At 38.4% G+C, this 16,614-nt stretch overlaps 1 protein-coding gene across 1 annotated transcript in view; it reads left to right on the plus strand.

The window, feature by feature from the left end:
• The window catches only part of TTN (titin), a 235,634-nt gene that overhangs the window by 166,013 nt on the left and 53,007 nt on the right, over positions 1–16,614 (plus strand). The window contains exons 234-262 of the mRNA XM_056496551.1: positions 18–326; positions 729–877; positions 972–1,004; positions 1,112–1,241; positions 1,342–1,641; positions 1,728–2,045; positions 2,148–2,444; positions 2,534–2,833; positions 3,509–3,823; positions 3,915–4,063; positions 4,938–5,088; positions 5,181–5,462; positions 5,554–5,856; positions 5,961–6,263; positions 6,376–6,657; positions 7,115–7,414; positions 7,502–7,804; positions 7,919–8,227; positions 8,312–8,593; positions 8,847–9,146; positions 9,287–9,580; positions 9,673–12,639; positions 12,736–13,056; positions 13,164–13,448; positions 13,657–13,956; positions 14,135–14,437; positions 15,494–15,769; positions 15,884–16,183; positions 16,274–16,576. Of these exons, the coding sequence (XP_056352526.1) occupies positions 18–326; positions 729–877; positions 972–1,004; positions 1,112–1,241; positions 1,342–1,641; positions 1,728–2,045; positions 2,148–2,444; positions 2,534–2,833; positions 3,509–3,823; positions 3,915–4,063; positions 4,938–5,088; positions 5,181–5,462; positions 5,554–5,856; positions 5,961–6,263; positions 6,376–6,657; positions 7,115–7,414; positions 7,502–7,804; positions 7,919–8,227; positions 8,312–8,593; positions 8,847–9,146; positions 9,287–9,580; positions 9,673–12,639; positions 12,736–13,056; positions 13,164–13,448; positions 13,657–13,956; positions 14,135–14,437; positions 15,494–15,769; positions 15,884–16,183; positions 16,274–16,576 (10,464 nt within the window). The remainder of the gene's footprint in view (positions 1–17; positions 327–728; positions 878–971; positions 1,005–1,111; positions 1,242–1,341; positions 1,642–1,727; positions 2,046–2,147; positions 2,445–2,533; positions 2,834–3,508; positions 3,824–3,914; positions 4,064–4,937; positions 5,089–5,180; positions 5,463–5,553; positions 5,857–5,960; positions 6,264–6,375; positions 6,658–7,114; positions 7,415–7,501; positions 7,805–7,918; positions 8,228–8,311; positions 8,594–8,846; positions 9,147–9,286; positions 9,581–9,672; positions 12,640–12,735; positions 13,057–13,163; positions 13,449–13,656; positions 13,957–14,134; positions 14,438–15,493; positions 15,770–15,883; positions 16,184–16,273; positions 16,577–16,614) is intronic.

Below are 16,614 nucleotides of genomic sequence, written 5' to 3' on the forward strand. Positions count from 1 at the left end.
TGCTCTTGTTTTACCAGTTGTGCCTGGTCCACCATCTTGCCCAGAGGTCAAAGACAAAACCAAATCATCTGTAGCACTTGCATGGAAGCCTCCTCAAAAGGATGGTGGCAGTCCTATAAAAGGATATATTGTTGAAATGCAAGATGAAGGTAGTACTGAATGGAAGAAGGTGAATGAAGGAGACAAACTCTTTCCTACTTGCGAATGTGTTATTCCCAACTTGAAAGAGCTCAGAAAATACCGATTCAGGGTGAAGGCTGTAAATGCTGCTGGAGAATCAGAACCAAGTCCTGCAACATCAGAGATACCTGTCCAAGATATTCTTGGTAAGAGTTCTGAGAACTGATTTAGGTGTTCGTATCTAAATGCCACTTACTTCTATGAATGTTCAAAACGGATGCCAAGAAAGCCAAAATCAAAACAGAATAAACAATTAGAGAAGAATGTAGCAAAAGACTGATGTGACTGAGAGTGTTGTGATGTCCATTGCCAGGGAATGCTCCATTAGAAGACTGATGAGCATCTACAGACATGCTAATGAAATGCTGTTTATTTTATGAAGAATTTATAGCAATGGGTTTTTTCTTTCTCTATACTTCCCAGTTTCCTTTTTGCACACTCAATCTTTCTCACATGCATTCCACATTTTTCTGAAGGTTTTCAGCTCGGTGATGATGGAATTTTACTTTCAGTAGCTCTTAAAATTTATATATTTAAATATTTTGCAGAGGAACCAGAAATCTTCCTCGATATTGGAGCACAGGATTTGCTCTCTTGTCGTGCTGGCACAACAATTAAAATCCCAGCTGTTATCAAGGGTCGTCCTGTTCCAAAAACATTTTGGGAGTATGAAGGAAAAGCAAAAACAGCAGCAAAGGTTGGTAAAAGTAATTGGGTTTTTTTTCTACACCTCTTTCTAAACATTTGACTGTATTCCCTTTTACATTTATATTTTTTCTGTTTGTTTATAGGAGGGAGGTCACAATGTACCTGAAGAAGCTCAGGTAAAGCAAGCAATTTTTGTTTTAATTTTTTTCACTGTTGTCGCATTTTTGAAACATAAGCATTCAAATTTGATCTATTAACGTCTCTTTCTTCCTATAATATACAGGTGACAGCAACTGATACACGTTCAGAGATTGTCATCCCTGAGTGCAACAGAAGTCACTCTGGACGATACAGTATCACAGCAAAGAACAAAGCAGGACAAAAGACAGTGCATGTCAGAGTCAATGTGCTTGGTATGGCTGGCATATATTGAAGTGTCCAAATATTAGGGTTTACTCTTATTTTTTTACACACTTATGTAAATTTTTGTCTGCTGTGCTTTTATCTTAACAGATGTCCCTGGTCCACCAAAAGACCTAAAAGTAAGTGATGTCACCAGAGGAAGCTGTAAACTTTCATGGAAGATGCCAGATGATGATGGTGGAGATAGAATCAGAGGCTACGTTATAGAGAAAAGAAATATTGATGGGAAGGCCTGGACTAAAGTCAATCCAAACTGTGGCAGTACTTCCTTTGTGGTACCTGATCTCATAAATGGCCAAGAGTATTTCTTCCGTGTGCGTGCAGAAAACCGTTTTGGAGTTGGGCCTCCTGCTGAAACCATCCAGAGGACCACTGCACGGGATCCAATCCGTAAGTAAAATCCAAGTCAAACAAACCCTTTCAAACCACATGGTACTCTATAGTGGATTTATTAACTCTTTATTTTGGTTGTGAAGATCCTCCTGATCCACCTATTAAACTGAGGATTGGCCTTGTAACCAAGAACACAGTGAGCCTGACGTGGAAACCACCAAAGAATGATGGTGGAGCTCCTGTTACACATTATAATGTCGAATGTCTCCGCTGGGATCGCACTGGAGAAGTGAAAGAGTCTTGGAAGCAGTGCAATAGACGTGATGTGGAAGAAACAAAGTTCACTGTTGAGGATCTTGTAGAAGGTGGAGAATACGAATTCCGAGTGAAAGCTGTAAATATAGCAGGTCCTAGTAGACCTTCAGCTACTGTTGGCCCACTTGTTGTCAAAGACCAGACATGTAAGTTCTGATACTAGTAAATACAAATTCCATTTTAAAATTATTGTATGCTACTGTATGTTTAAAATTTTTGAATGCTATTTTTTCAATGTATTGTTGTAGGTCCACCATCTATTGAGCTCAAAGAATTTATGGAAGTCGAAGAAGGAACAGATGTTAAAATTGTGGCCAAGATAAAGGGTGTACCCTTCCCCACATTAACATGGCTAAAAGCTCCTCCAAAGAAACCAGATGACAAATCACCAGTGGCGTATGACCAACATGTGAACAAGATCATTGATGAAAATACTTGCACTTTATTGATCCAACAGTCTCGCAGAAATGATACAGGCTTGTATACTATAACAGCTGAAAATAACCTGGGAACTGCTTCAAAGGAGATGCGGCTGAATGTTCTGGGTACATACCAAGAACTCTTAAAATTACATTAATTGACAGCATTTGTTTGATACTTGATTAATTCTTCTTTTTTTAAATGTATCTTTTAGGTCGTCCTGGACCTCCAGTAGGACCTATTAAATTTGAATCAATTTTGGCTGATAAAATGACAATATCATGGCTTCCTCCATTAGATGATGGTGGTTCTAAGATTACAAACTATGTTATAGAGAAAAAAGAAGCAAATAGGAAAACATGGGTGACTGTTACTAATGAGCCTAAGGAATGCATATTCACTGTTCCCAAGCTGATGGAAGGCCATGAGTACGTGTTCCGCATTATGGCACAAAACAAATACGGTATTGGAGAACCTTTGGATAGTGAGCCTGAAACAGCACGGAACCTTTTCAGTAAGTAGAAATAAGCTTTCAAGTCATGTCAGTTGTTTCCATGTACTGGTAGGCATACAGCATCTGTTAAATGCCACTACTCTTTTCTCTCTCCACTAAGTTTTCTTAAATATCTTGAAGAGTTTTAGCAGTAATACCTGATTCTTAAAAGCATGTGTAGTGCTTAAAGTGTTTTTCTTCCATATATTAAAATACAATCTCAATATTTTTAAGCCTTAAATAAGCAAATAAGTGTTTATTTGATAAGATTCAGGTTATTCTATTGTATTTGAGACATTATTAACCTCATAGACCAGAAAGAATTTCCTACCTTCAGTTTTGAAAGAGAAATTAGACAGAATAGTTCAGACATGGGAGAAATGTTATGCTGGCAAGAGAAAATGGTTTTTAAAACAGCAAGTGTTAGGCTGGGCACTAAAATGAGGTAGTGATCCAGAAAGGCTAGAAAGAAAAAATTGATAATTTTTATTTGGAGGAAAGGTATTTCATTTTTCACAGAATTATATGTACCTGAATAAGGGTGAGAAACTGAATGAGGAAAGAAATCTTGTGCATATGGCTAACTACCTAGAGCAGTGATGACCATGCGAGTGCACCGCTCTTTTGCACTCCAGCTATTTCTGTATATCATTAGCATATTTTTTTACAAGCTATGTGTGAATTTTTTTCCCTCAGCTGTCCCTGGACCTCCTGACAAGCCAACAGTTAGCAGCATAACACGTGACTCAATGACTGTAAACTGGGAAGAACCAGAACATGATGGAGGCTCTCCTATAACTGGATACTGGCTGGAGCGCAAAGAGACCACTGGAAAGAGATGGACCAGGGTCAACCGAGATCCTATCAAGCCCATGACCCTGGGGGTTTCATACAAAGTTACAGGCCTTATTGAGGGCTCTGAGTATCAGTTCCGTGTTTCAGCTATCAATGCGGCTGGTGTTGGCCCGCCCAGCATGCCATCTGATCCAGCGCTTGCTAGAGATCCTATTGGTAAATACTTTAAATTATTTTTTTCTAAATTTGAAAATATTCAAATCAGAACATGTAATACATTGTTATGCTGTATGATGATACTTTTCAGCCCCACCTGGCCCTCCTATACCTAAAGTCACTGACTGGACAAAGTCTTCTGTGGACTTGGAGTGGACTCCACCAATAAAGGATGGTGGTTCTAGAGTCACTGGCTACATTGTGGAGTTTAAAGAGGAAGGAAAGGAAGAATGGGAACGGGTAGGTGGAAAACCATTACAGAATTTGCACTTCTTCTCTCTGTGTCTAACAGGATGAATTGCTCCACATTAAAAAAAAAAAAAAAAAAAAAAAAAAAAAAGATTTTTTGCTATTCAAGTTGTTTTCTAAAAGTTTGTACCATAATTCTCTTCATATGTTTAAAATACAAGATCTCAGTATGATAACTTTGCAATTACTGCATACAGAATTTTATAATTTTTATTTAAAGATGTGGAAAAATATGTAGGTAATATATGATAAAAAACCACAGAAGACCAAGTTAGAAGTGTCAGAAAAGTAACCCTCACTGGTATCAGACAATGCCAAAGCTTTTACAACTACTGTGTTTCTACATTTTCCTCATTTTTTTCAATAGTGCATTACTTAAAATTTAACTGGTGCACACCTTGGCTATTTTTTATATCTCCATAAATATATGGGTTTATTTGAAGTAAGACCTGCATTTCCTATGCTGTTTCCAGGTAAAGAGACTTTATATTGGGTTTTGAAAAGAAAAGAACTGAATTTCTTGTTTTGTTTTTTTTTTTTGTTGCTCTCACTAATGAGAGTTTATGTGTCCAAAAATACATATAATTCTACTGAGATCACACTATGGTAATTGTTAAATTGCTAAATTCTAACAACCTTCTGTGCTAGAATATGTTAGAAAAAAGATGAATCTTCAGCTTGTAGGTCCATGACATATATTTCTTTTAAAATTTCTGATGAATTCTGTGTGGGCTAGATCCTATATGCTTGATACTTTTGTGTGCTTATAAATCTGAAATAATATCTAATGTAAGTTTTGTTTCAAACTCTGCAAAGAAATTGATGATATCGTGATGTTTGCTGATGTTGCAATGTTTTTTTCCAGGTAAAAGATAGAGAAATTAGAGGAACCAAGTTCGTTGTGACAGGATTAAAAGAAGGTTGTTTTTACAAATTTAGAGTTAGAGCAGTAAATGCTGCTGGCATCGGAGAGCCTGGAGAAGTTACAGACATCATTGAAATGAAGGACAGAATTGGTATTTATCATATTAATTTACATTTTTAGTACCTCTAACTTGAAGGAAGAAAAAGAAATAATTGACTTTTTTTTTTCTTTCTCTTTGCTCAGTGGCTCCTGATATTAATTTGGATGCAAGTGTCAGGGACAGAATTGTTGTTCATGCTGGAGGAGTAATTCGGATCATAGCATATGTCTCAGGAAAACCACCGCCAACAGTGAGTTGGAGCAGGGATGAACAAGCTTTGCCAGAAGAAGCCAAAATTGAAGAAACAGCTATTAGTTCTTCTTTAATCATCAGGAATTGCAAAAGGAGTCACCAGGGTTTATATACTCTTCTTGCTAAAAATGATGGTGGTGAGAGGAAGAAGACAATTATTGTTGATGTGCTAGGTAAATAACAGTTTCAGTGCTTGTGAACAAGTACAATTTCACAAGATTCAGCATGTATGCTTCAATACTCCATTTATTTCTTTGCTTTCAGATGTGCCAGGCCCAGTTGGAATGCCACTCCTTACAGAGAATCTAACTAATGACTCTTGTAAATTGTCATGGTTTACTCCAGAAGATGATGGTGGCTCTCCTATTACCAACTATATAATTGAAAAACGTGAATCTGACCATAGAGCTTGGACTCCAGTGACCTACACAGTTACAAGGCAGAATGCTACTATTCAGGGGCTCATTCAAGGGAAAGCCTACTTTTTCCGAATTGCAGCAGAGAATATAATTGGCATGGGGCCTTTCACAGAAACAACAAAAGAGATTCTTATTAGAGATCCAATAAGTAAGAATATTTTTGTTTTGGATAACTTTCATATGAGATTAATACACAGGAGGATTCTGAATATGCAAAGAAATGAATCTACCTTATTTTTACTTTATTCACAGCTGTTCCTGACCGTCCAGAAGACCTGGAAGTAAAAGCAGTTACCAAGAACTCTGTTACACTAACTTGGAACCCTCCAAAATATAATGGAGGTGCAGACATAACCATGTACGTTCTGGAGAGCCGTCTCATTGGAAAAGACAAATTCCACAAAGTTACAAAGGAGAAAATGCTTGATAGGAAATTCACTGTGGAAGGCTTGAAAGAGGGTGACACCTATGAGTTTCGTGTGAGTGCTTGCAATATTGTGGGGCAAGGCAAGCCATCATTTTGCACTAAACCAATCACGTGCAAGGATGAAATTGGTATGTTTCGTTTTCATATTTCTATCTAAAACAGTAATTCCGTTTACTGATTCCTTACTTTTTCCTGTTAATATTGCTGACATTTGTGGGTATTGTGTATTTTGTCTTTCAGCTCCTCCCACACTTGACCTTGACTTTAGAGACAAGCTTATTGTCCGAGTTGGTGAAGCTTTCAGCTTGACTGGACGTTACTCAGGCAAACCTGCACCAAAGGTTACTTGGCTGAAGGATGACACTGTTGTGAAAGAAGATGACAGAATAAAGATCAAGACAACTCCTTCAACTCTTTGTTTGGGAGTACTAAAATCTGTCCGTGAAGACACAGGCAAATATTGTGTTACTGTAGAGAACAGTACAGGATCAAGAAAAGGATTTTGTCAAGTTAATGTCGTTGGTAGGTTTTACTGAACAACAGTATTGTCTCTGGATTTTATTAGTGATTAAAATTCATTGAGTTTTATAAAATTTAAGTATTGAAACATCTTCTTTATTACAATAACTCAATTTACTGCATTCTCAGTCATACTAATAAGCTCTTTATTAGTTTGAGGACATATTTAACTCTGAAATAGTTTATGCAACATGAATAGTTGAAAGTTTCCACATGCATTTAAAGAATATCAACACTGTAGAAAATGTTAATCGCCAAATACATTATAAGCATTAAGGAATTAATTCCAGTATGTCAAACATATATTACAGAGGAATAGCCCTGAAGTCTTGATTCATGATTATAACCATGATGTCAAGTTTCTGATTTTGTTCTATGTTAACTTTATTGACACTGTTTAATCTATGTTGTTTTGTGAAGTTCATAAAAAGCATGGGCATGTTTAATTTTTCTTAAACAGATCGTCCATCACCTCCAGTAGGCCCAGTTATATTTGATGAAGTCTTTAAAGATCATATGGTAGTTTCCTGGAAACCTCCATTAGATGATGGGGGCAGTGAAATTACAAATTATATAATTGAGAAGAAGGATACACACAAAGACATGTGGATGCCAGTTACATCTGCCACGGTGAAGACAACATGCAAAATTCCCAAGCTGCTTGAAGGAAGAGAGTATCAAATTCGAATTTATGCTGAAAATCTGTATGGCATAAGCGATCCTCTCATCTCTGATGAGATGAAAGCCAAAGACCGTTTCCGTAAGTTTTTAATTTTCAGTTTTATTTGGATACTCCAGTCTTTATTCTGTTTGTGATGCTCATAGACTTTTTTTCTTCTCACCCCAGGTGTTCCTGATGCACCTGAGCAGCCAATCGTTAAGGATGTAACGAAAGACTCTGCAGTAGTGGTTTGGAATAAACCATATGATGGAGGCAAGCCAATAACAAACTACATTGTAGAAAAGAAGGAGACAATGGCTACAAGATGGGTCAAAGCTACCAAAGACCCTATTTTCCCTGGTACAAAGTTCAAAGTACCTGATCTCCTTGAAGGCTGTCAGTATGAATTCCGTGTTTCAGCAGAAAATGAAATTGGTGTTGGTGATCCTAGTCCACCATCAAAGCCAATTTTTGCTAGAGATCCAATCGGTAAAGTATCACATTTCATTGAATTTTCAATGCACTCAATTTCAGTTAGAAAATTATTCTAATAGTTTCTTTTCTTTCTCCCATTTCTTTTTTTTTTTTTTATTTTTTTAACAGCAAAACCGAGTCCACCTGTTAATCCAGAAGCAGTAGACAAAACTAAAAATTCAGTTGATTTGTCTTGGCAACCACCACGCCATGATGGAAATGGCAAGATAATTGGCTACCTTATAGAGTTCCAGAAAGTTGGAGATGAGGAATGGAAACAGGCTAATCTTACAGCAGATTCTTGTCCTGAAACAAACTACAAAGTCACTGGTCTTACTGAAGGATTAACCTATAAATTCAGGGTCAAGGCAGTCAATGCAGCAGGCGAATCTGATCCAGCTCATGTTCCTGATCCAGTAGAAGTAAAGGACAGGCTTGGTGAGTTTAATAAAATCAGATAAGTTTACCTAAGAATAAACTTCTTTTTCCTCATTTTGTAAAAACTTGTATTTTTGATTCCAGAACCTCCTGAGTTAATACTTGATGCTAATATGGCACGAGAACAGCATGTAAAAGCTGGAGATACCCTGAGACTTAGTGCTGTTATTAAAGGTGTTCCATTCCCAAAAGTCACTTGGAAGAAAGAAGATCATGAGGTCTCACCCAAAGCTGATATTGAAGTTACAGGAGTTGGCAGTAAACTTGAAATCCGTAACACAGTTCATGAAGATGGTGGAATGTACTCCCTGACAGTTGAAAATCCAGCTGGTTCAAAGACTGTTTCAGTAAAAGTTGTGGTCTTAGGTAACCTTTTTGTGTTCCTTCTATGCAACATCTATATGCTCTATAATTGGAGATTAAAAGATAAAGGAATTTCTGGAAAATATCTGTAAACCAAGTTAATAGAGCAAGTTATATTTGTATTTTCATGCAAATATTAAAAAAAAAAACAGAAAAAGGACGAAAAATTACATAAAATATAGTTTATATTGAAGTTTACAAGGTTTTCAAAGAAATACTTCAATTGCCTAATAAATAATATTTTTATGAATACTAGATAAGCCTGGTCCACCCAGAAATCTGAACGTTAGCGATGTTAGAAGCGACTCTTGCTATCTCACTTGGATGGAACCAGAAGATGATGGTGGTTCTGTGATTACCAACTATGTGGTGGAGAGGAAAGACGTAGCTTCTGCACAGTGGGTGGCCATCTCGTCATCCTCCAAGAAACGCAGTCATATGGCTAAATATCTGATGGAAGGCACTCAGTATCTCTTCCGAGTTGCAGCTGAGAATCAGTATGGTAGAGGCCCATACGTGGAAACACTTAAGCCTATCAAAGCTATAGATCCACTGCGTAAGTGCTTTTTAGTTATATGATTTGTTTTCTTCATATGGGATTTGGTAATTTTGAGGATGTCCTGTTGGTATGAGCATGATACACTGGTACCATAGATTTTTCATCCCAGTAACCATTTTGGTTTTGTATTTATAAAGATCCTCCAGGGCCACCAAAGAATCTGCATCATGTAGATGTCGACAAGACTGAAGTTTCCCTCGTTTGGAATCGACCAGATCGTGATGGTGGTGCTGAGATAACTGGGTATTTGGTGGAATATCAAGAAGAAGGTGCAGATGAATGGACAAAGTTCCAGACAGTCCCTATGCTAGACTGTGTTGTTACAGGCTTACAGAAAGGAAAAACATACAAATTCCGTGTGAGAGCTCAAAACATTGTTGGTCTTAGCCTTCCAGATACAACTATACCAATAGAGTGTCAAGAAAAACTAGGTAATTTTTGGTTTTTCATGTTTTTTCACTGATTTTTTTCTCCTATAAGCATTTGCCCTGAAAAAATAATTTCCATTTTTCTCTAATTTCAGTACCTCCATCTGTGGATCTAGATGTGAAGTTAATTGAAGGTCTCGTTGTTAAAGCTGGCACCACAGTGCGCCTTCCAGCAATTATGAGAGGTGTGCCAGTTCCCACAGCAAAATGGGTTACTGATGACACTGAAATTAAACCAGATGGCAAATACAAGATTGAGACTGACAATTACTCAACTGTGCTTACTATCAAAGACTGTGTAAGAAAAGATACGGGAGAATATCTACTCACAGTGTCTAATGCAGCTGGCAGCAAAACTGTGGCACTGCACCTTACAGTTTTGGATGTTCCAGGCCCACCAACTGGTCCTATTAATATTCTTGAAGTAACACCAGAATATATGGTTATTTCTTGGCGCCCTCCTAAAGATGATGGTGGCAGTCCAATAATAAATTACATCGTTGAGAAGCGTCAATCAAAGAAAGAAACTTGGGGAGTGGTTAGCTCTGGAACAAGTCACACAAAAATTAAGGTTCCACGACTGCAGAAAGGCTGTGAATATATTTTCCGTGTTCGTGCAGAAAATAAGATAGGAATTGGTGCACCCCTGGATTCAGAACCAACAGTTGCTAAGTACATGTTTGATCCACCATCCCCACCTGGTAAACCAACTGTTTATGATATTACAGAAAATGCTGCCACAGTGTCTTGGACCCTACCAAAATCTGATGGTGGAACTCCCATAACTGGTTACATACTTGAACGTCGGGAAGCATCTGGTAAATGGGTGCGTGTCAATAAGACACCTATACTTGATATGAAATACAGGGTCACCGGTCTTTTTGAAGGCAACACATATGAATTCAGAGTTTTTGCAGAAAACATGGTGGGCTTAAGCAAACCATCTCCAAGCTCTGATCCAATAAAAGCATCACGTCCTATCACTCCTCCTGGACCACCTATAAATCCAAAGTTAAAAGACAAAACTAAAGAATCAGCTGATCTTGTGTGGACCAAGCCCCTCAAGGATGGTGGCAGCCCAATTCTGGGATACATTGTGGAATGTCAGAAAACTGGAACTACCCAGTGGAATAGAATTAATAAGGATGAACTCATTAGACAGTGTGCTTTCAGAGTACCTGGATTAATAGAAGGAAATGAATATAAGTTCCGAATAAAAGCTGTCAACATTGTGGGCGAGGGAGAACCAAGAGAACTACCAGAAACTGTACTTGCAAAAGACATTCTTTCTCCACCAGAAATAAGCCTTGATGTGACCTGTCGAGACTTAATTACTGTCCGAGTAGGTCAAACAATACGTATTACTGGTAAGGTAAAAGGCAGACCAGATCCTGAAATAACATGGTCTAAAGATGGCAAAGTACTAGTCCAAGAAAAGCGTATTGAAATACTTCATGATCTACCTAATATTGAACTGCAAGTGAAAGAAGCCAAAAGATCTGATCATGGCAAATATATAATAGCAGCTAAGAACAGCTGTGGACAGGCTCAGGCTTTTGCTATTGTTAATGTACTTGACAGACCTGGACCATGTCAGAACCTGAAAATAAGCTATGTCACAAAAGACTCTTGTATGATCTCTTGGGAGAGTCCAGTGGATAATGGTGGCTCTGAAATTACAAATTACATAGTAGAATACCGTCAGCCGAATCAGAGGGGATGGTCAATTGTCTCTTCTGATATTACTAAACGATTAGTAAAGGCAAATCTTGTCGAGAACCGTGAATACTTCTTCAGAGTTTGTGCAGAGAACAAAATAGGTCCAGGTCCTTGCATTGAGACCAAGACTCCTATCCTTGCTATCAATCCTATTGACAAGCCTGGAGAGCCAGAAAATCTTCACATTGCAGAGAAAGGAAAGACATTTGTATATCTGAAATGGAGAAGGCCAGATTATGATGGTGGAAGTCCCAATTTAAGTTACCATGTTGAGAGAAAACTGAAAGATTCAGATGAATGGGAAAGAGTTCACAAAGGCAGCATTAAGGAAACCCACTACATGGTAGATAAATGTGTGGAAAATAAAATTTACCAATTCCGAGTTCAAACTAAGAATGAGGCCGGTGAAAGTAACTGGGTAAAAACAGCTGAAGTTGTTGTGAAGGAAGATCTCCAGAAACCAGTGCTGGATTTGAAGTTAAGTGGGGTTCTAACTGTGAAAGCAGGCGACACAATTAGAATTGAGGCTGGAGTCAGAGGAAAACCACAGCCTGAAGTTGTGTGGACAAAAGACAAAGATGCCACAGATCTCACCAGGTCTCCAAGAGTCAGTATTGAAAACACTTCTGACACATCTAAGTTTGTTCTCACAAAATCAAGGCGCACTGATGGTGGGAAGTATGTGATTACAGCAACTAATGCAGCTGGTAGCTTTGTAGCATATGCTACTGTTATTGTCTTGGACAAACCAGGCCCCGTACGAAACTTGAAAGTCACTGACATTTCAAGTGATAGATGTACTGTTACTTGGGATCCTCCAGAAGATGATGGCGGTTGTGAAATACAGAACTACATCCTGGAAAAATGTGAAAGCAAGCGGATGGTTTGGTCTACATACTCTTCCTCTGTCCTAACAGACTATGCCAAAGTGACACGCCTCATTGAAGGTAATGAATATATATTCAGAGTGCGTGCAGAGAATAAAATGGGCACGGGCCCACCAACAGAAACACATCCAATTATTGCAAAAACTAAATATGACAGACCGGGACGCCCCGACCCTCCAGATGTCACAAGAGTCAGCAAAGAAGAGATGACAGTAGTTTGGAATCCACCAGAATATGATGGTGGCAAATCAATTACAGGATACATTTTAGAGAAGAAAGAGAAACGGTCGCTAAGATGGGTTCCTGTTACTAAAACTCCGATCCCAGAGAGACGCAAGAAGGTTACTAATCTCTTCCCTGGTCACGAATACCAGTTCCGTGTCAGTGCTGAAAATGAAGTCGGACTTGGAGAGCCAAGCTTGCCATCAAGACCTGTAATAGCCAAAGACCCAATAGGTAAAATATAATTCAATTTTTCTGTATTATTTCAATGCTAACAAATTGCTAAACTGTACAGCTGTATTCTAATTTGTAATTTTTGCTGTCTTGCAGAACCACCTGGTCCTCCCACAAACCTGAGAGTGGTTGATAGCACAAAGACTTCCTTAACCCTTGGCTGGGGAAAACCAGTGTACGATGGTGGTGCTCCAATTATTGGATATGTTGTGGAAATGAGACCAAAAGTTGAGGGTGCTGATCCTGAAGCAGGATGGAAACGATGTAATGTTGCTGCTCAAGTTATTCATACAGAATTCACAGCTACCAGCCTGGATGAGAAACAATTGTATGAGTTCAGGGTTTCTGCCCAAAACCAGGTTGGCCTTGGCCGACCGGCAGAATTGAAAGAAGCTGTGTCTCCCAAAGAAATTCTTGGTGAGTTTTCCCATCCTTTCTTGGGGTGTTTACAACAAAACTTTATTTGCTTTAGGCTTATTTTATTTCATGTGCAAAACTTTGCGTTTTATTTCTTTGTCTTTCAGAACCTCCTGAGATTGAGCTGGATGCCAGCATGAGAAAGTTAGTCACAGTCAGGGCAGGATGCCCTATCAGACTTTTTGCCATTGTGAGGGGCCGCCCAGCACCAAAAGTCACCTGGAGGAGAATGGGTGTTGACAATGTTATTAGAAAAGGACAAGTTGATCTGGTTGACACTATGGCCTTCTGTGTCATTCCTGATTCAACACGTGATGACTCAGGCAAATATTCATTGACACTTGTTAATGCAGCTGGAGAAAAGGCTGTATTTGTGAACGTCAGAGTTCTGGGTAAGTAATGAGAGAAATATCTTAAGGCAACTTTTTAACTATTTTGGATGTTCCTTGCAGGAATATCTATGACCCCTAGGTGCAACATTTTTTGAGCATAACTCTGTCACCTAACACGTAACTCCCTCCACGTAGAAAGCTTTTGATCCCCTGTAATTTTAACTTATTAAAGAAGAAAATACTAACATATATTGAAATTTCTTCATAGATACTCCCGGACCTGTGTCAGACTTCAAGGTTTCAGATGTCACTAAGATGTCCTGCCATCTTTCGTGGGCACCTCCAGAGAATGATGGGGGTAGCCCAGTGACTCATTACATCCTGCAGAAACGGGAGGCTGACAGGAAGACCTGGGCAACAGTCACGGCAGAACTAAAGAAAACTAGTTTCCAGATAGCGAACCTCGTGCCTGGAAATGAATATTACTTCAGAGTAACAGCAGTGAATGAATATGGGTCAGGTGTTCCAAGTGACATACCAAAACCTGTTCTAGCAACAGATCCTCTAAGTGAGTATGCCTTTATGTATATTTTATGTTTGCCTCTATGAATATTTTCTGTTTGTTTTTCTCTCAGTCAGATTTTTGCATTTTTTGAGTTAATGTTTCTGGACTGAACGATATTGCTAACTACTCAAGAAAATCTTGGAAATTCAATATTTAATGTGTTTCTTTTTTCCCCCGAAAGGTGAACCTGATCCACCAAGAAAACTTGAAGTTACTGAAATTACAAAGAATAGTGCTACTTTAGGCTGGCTGCCACCACTGCGCGATGGAGGCTCTAAAATTGATGGATACATTGTTAGCTACAAAGAACATGATCAGCCAGCAGATCGCTGGACAGAATATTCAGTTGTTAAAGATCTCTCCATTGTTGTAGCTGGTCTGAAAGAAGGAAAGAAGTACAACTTCAGAGTGGCAGCTAGAAATGCTGTAGGAGTAAGTTTGCCAATAGAAGCTACAGGAGAATATGAAATTAAAGAACAACTCAGTAAGTAACAGTTTAAATACTACCTAATGTACTGCTTTAATAATTAAAAGAGTGAAATATACAGGTTTTTGAGTCACAGAAAGACATTTGTTTTATGGAGTTATCTGGAGGATTATGGTTGACTGTACTGAATATTTTGACAAGTCAGAAAAAAATGAGAGTTGACCACTAATTCAGAATTAATAAATAATTTTTCAGGTATGGTTTTAGTTGGAACCAGAAGATAAGAATTAGGGAGAAATAATAAATACCTTCAGTGAAGTTTAAATGAAAGAGAGAAAGTGTCAGACTGGTAGTTTGAGAGATAAATGGGAAAGCTGGACCTGTTTTAAAATAAGTGAAAATAAGTGGTTTATATTATAAGGTTGGTTGAGAATATAAAACAAAAATCAGGGGGACAGGTTGGCCTATTTAAGGTGGCAGGGTTCCTGAGGCATAGGAAGATGTCGGGTAAGGGCAAAATGAGTAGAATCTTCTTAATTTGGGACATGGGAATAAAAAGAGAGGTACAGGAACAGGAGAATGAAAACTAGCCAGTGGAAGGAAGTACACCAAACATGCTGCAGGTTTCATTTGGGAAAAAAATTGATTCTGTGCAAAAGAAGAAGTAGGAGAAAAATAATTCAAGTAGACAGAAAGAATGACTGTGCAAGCGGGTTTATCTCAGTAAGAACTTCAGTTTTCTTCTCCTTCATGTTTTTTTGTAGAAGGTCAGCAATAAGTGAGCAACAGGTTTCAGATAAAAAGGAATTATATTTTGTGAATTAATAGCGCACAAATCTCTACATAAATGTGTGTGAAGGCAATCCAAATTAATAAATATTTTCTTATAAACTGTACAATAATGTAAAAGTAAGACTGGAATGGATATTGCCACCCACAGAAACTCAAGTTGTCCATAAGTGGCACCTAAATTAATGATTTTCTAGTCATTCATACAGGTGACTCTACTTAAAAGAGAAGCAGAGAATTTTCACATGAAAAAAAATAAGAAAAAATAAATTAATATGTCACAGAAGTTGAATTTATTTGCCTCTGTGTGATTTTTTTTTACAGTCCCACCGAAGATTCTGATGCCTGATCACGTTCACATTAAAGCTGGAAAGAAACTGAGAATTGAAGCTCATGTATATGGGAAGCCTCAGCCAGTCTGTAAATGGCTGAAAGGAGATCAAGATGTAGTTACATCCAGCCGCCTTGCCGTGCATAAGGCAGAAAAGTCTTCTGTTCTTATCATTAAGGATGTGACTAGGAAAGATACTGATTTTTACACTCTTACTGCAGAAAATAGCTCTGGTACTGATAGTCAGAAAATCAAAGTGACAGTCATGGGTATGTTCCATTTGGTTGTTTTTCAGTCCAGCTTTATACAAAGCTTGTTTTACTGTATTCCAGTGGTTGCCATTTTATTTCATCCCTTTCTCTTAATACACTTTTTCCATGCAGATAAACCAGGTCCACCACAGCCTCCATTTGATATTTCTGAAATAGATGCTGATGCTTGCACTCTCTCATGGCACATACCTCTTGAAGATGGTGGCAGCAACATTACCAACTATGTAGTTGAGAAATGTGATGTAAGCCGAGGAGACTGGGTAACAGCTTTGTCTTCTGTCACAAAGACAAGCTGCAGAATTGGCAAACTGATTCCTGGAGAAGAGTACATGTTCCGTGTTCGTGCTGAAAATCGTTTTGGGATTTCTGAGCCGCTTGCTTCTGGCAAGATGATCGCAAGATACCCATTTGGTATGGCAGTTTTTGATAGCAGCTTTCCTCTATTTAAACTTTCTAGTAAGACAACATACAATGGATGTCTATCTTTGTGTTCCTTTCTAGATGTTCCCAGTGAGCCCAAGAATGCACGTGTTACCAAGGTCAATAAGGACTGCATTTTTGTTGCCTGGGATAAACCAGACAGCGACGGAGGCAGTCCAATCACAGGCTATCTCATTGAGCGCAAGGAAAGGAACAGTTTACTGTGGGTGAAAGCTAACGACACAGCTGTGCGCTCCACAGAGTACCCTTGTGTGGGCCTCATCGAAGGGCTTGAGTATACTTTCAGAATTTATGCATTGAACAGAGCTGGAGCAAGCAAACCCAGTAAACCAACTGAGTTTGTCACAGCAAGAGCACCAGTGGGTAAGCCATCCATCCAATTCTTTGCTGCAGACCATTTT

The sequence above is a fragment of the Oenanthe melanoleuca genome, chromosome 7, assembly GCF_029582105.1.
Source record: "Oenanthe melanoleuca isolate GR-GAL-2019-014 chromosome 7, OMel1.0, whole genome shotgun sequence".
In the NCBI taxonomy this organism is placed as follows: Eukaryota; Metazoa; Chordata; class Aves; order Passeriformes; family Muscicapidae; genus Oenanthe; species Oenanthe melanoleuca.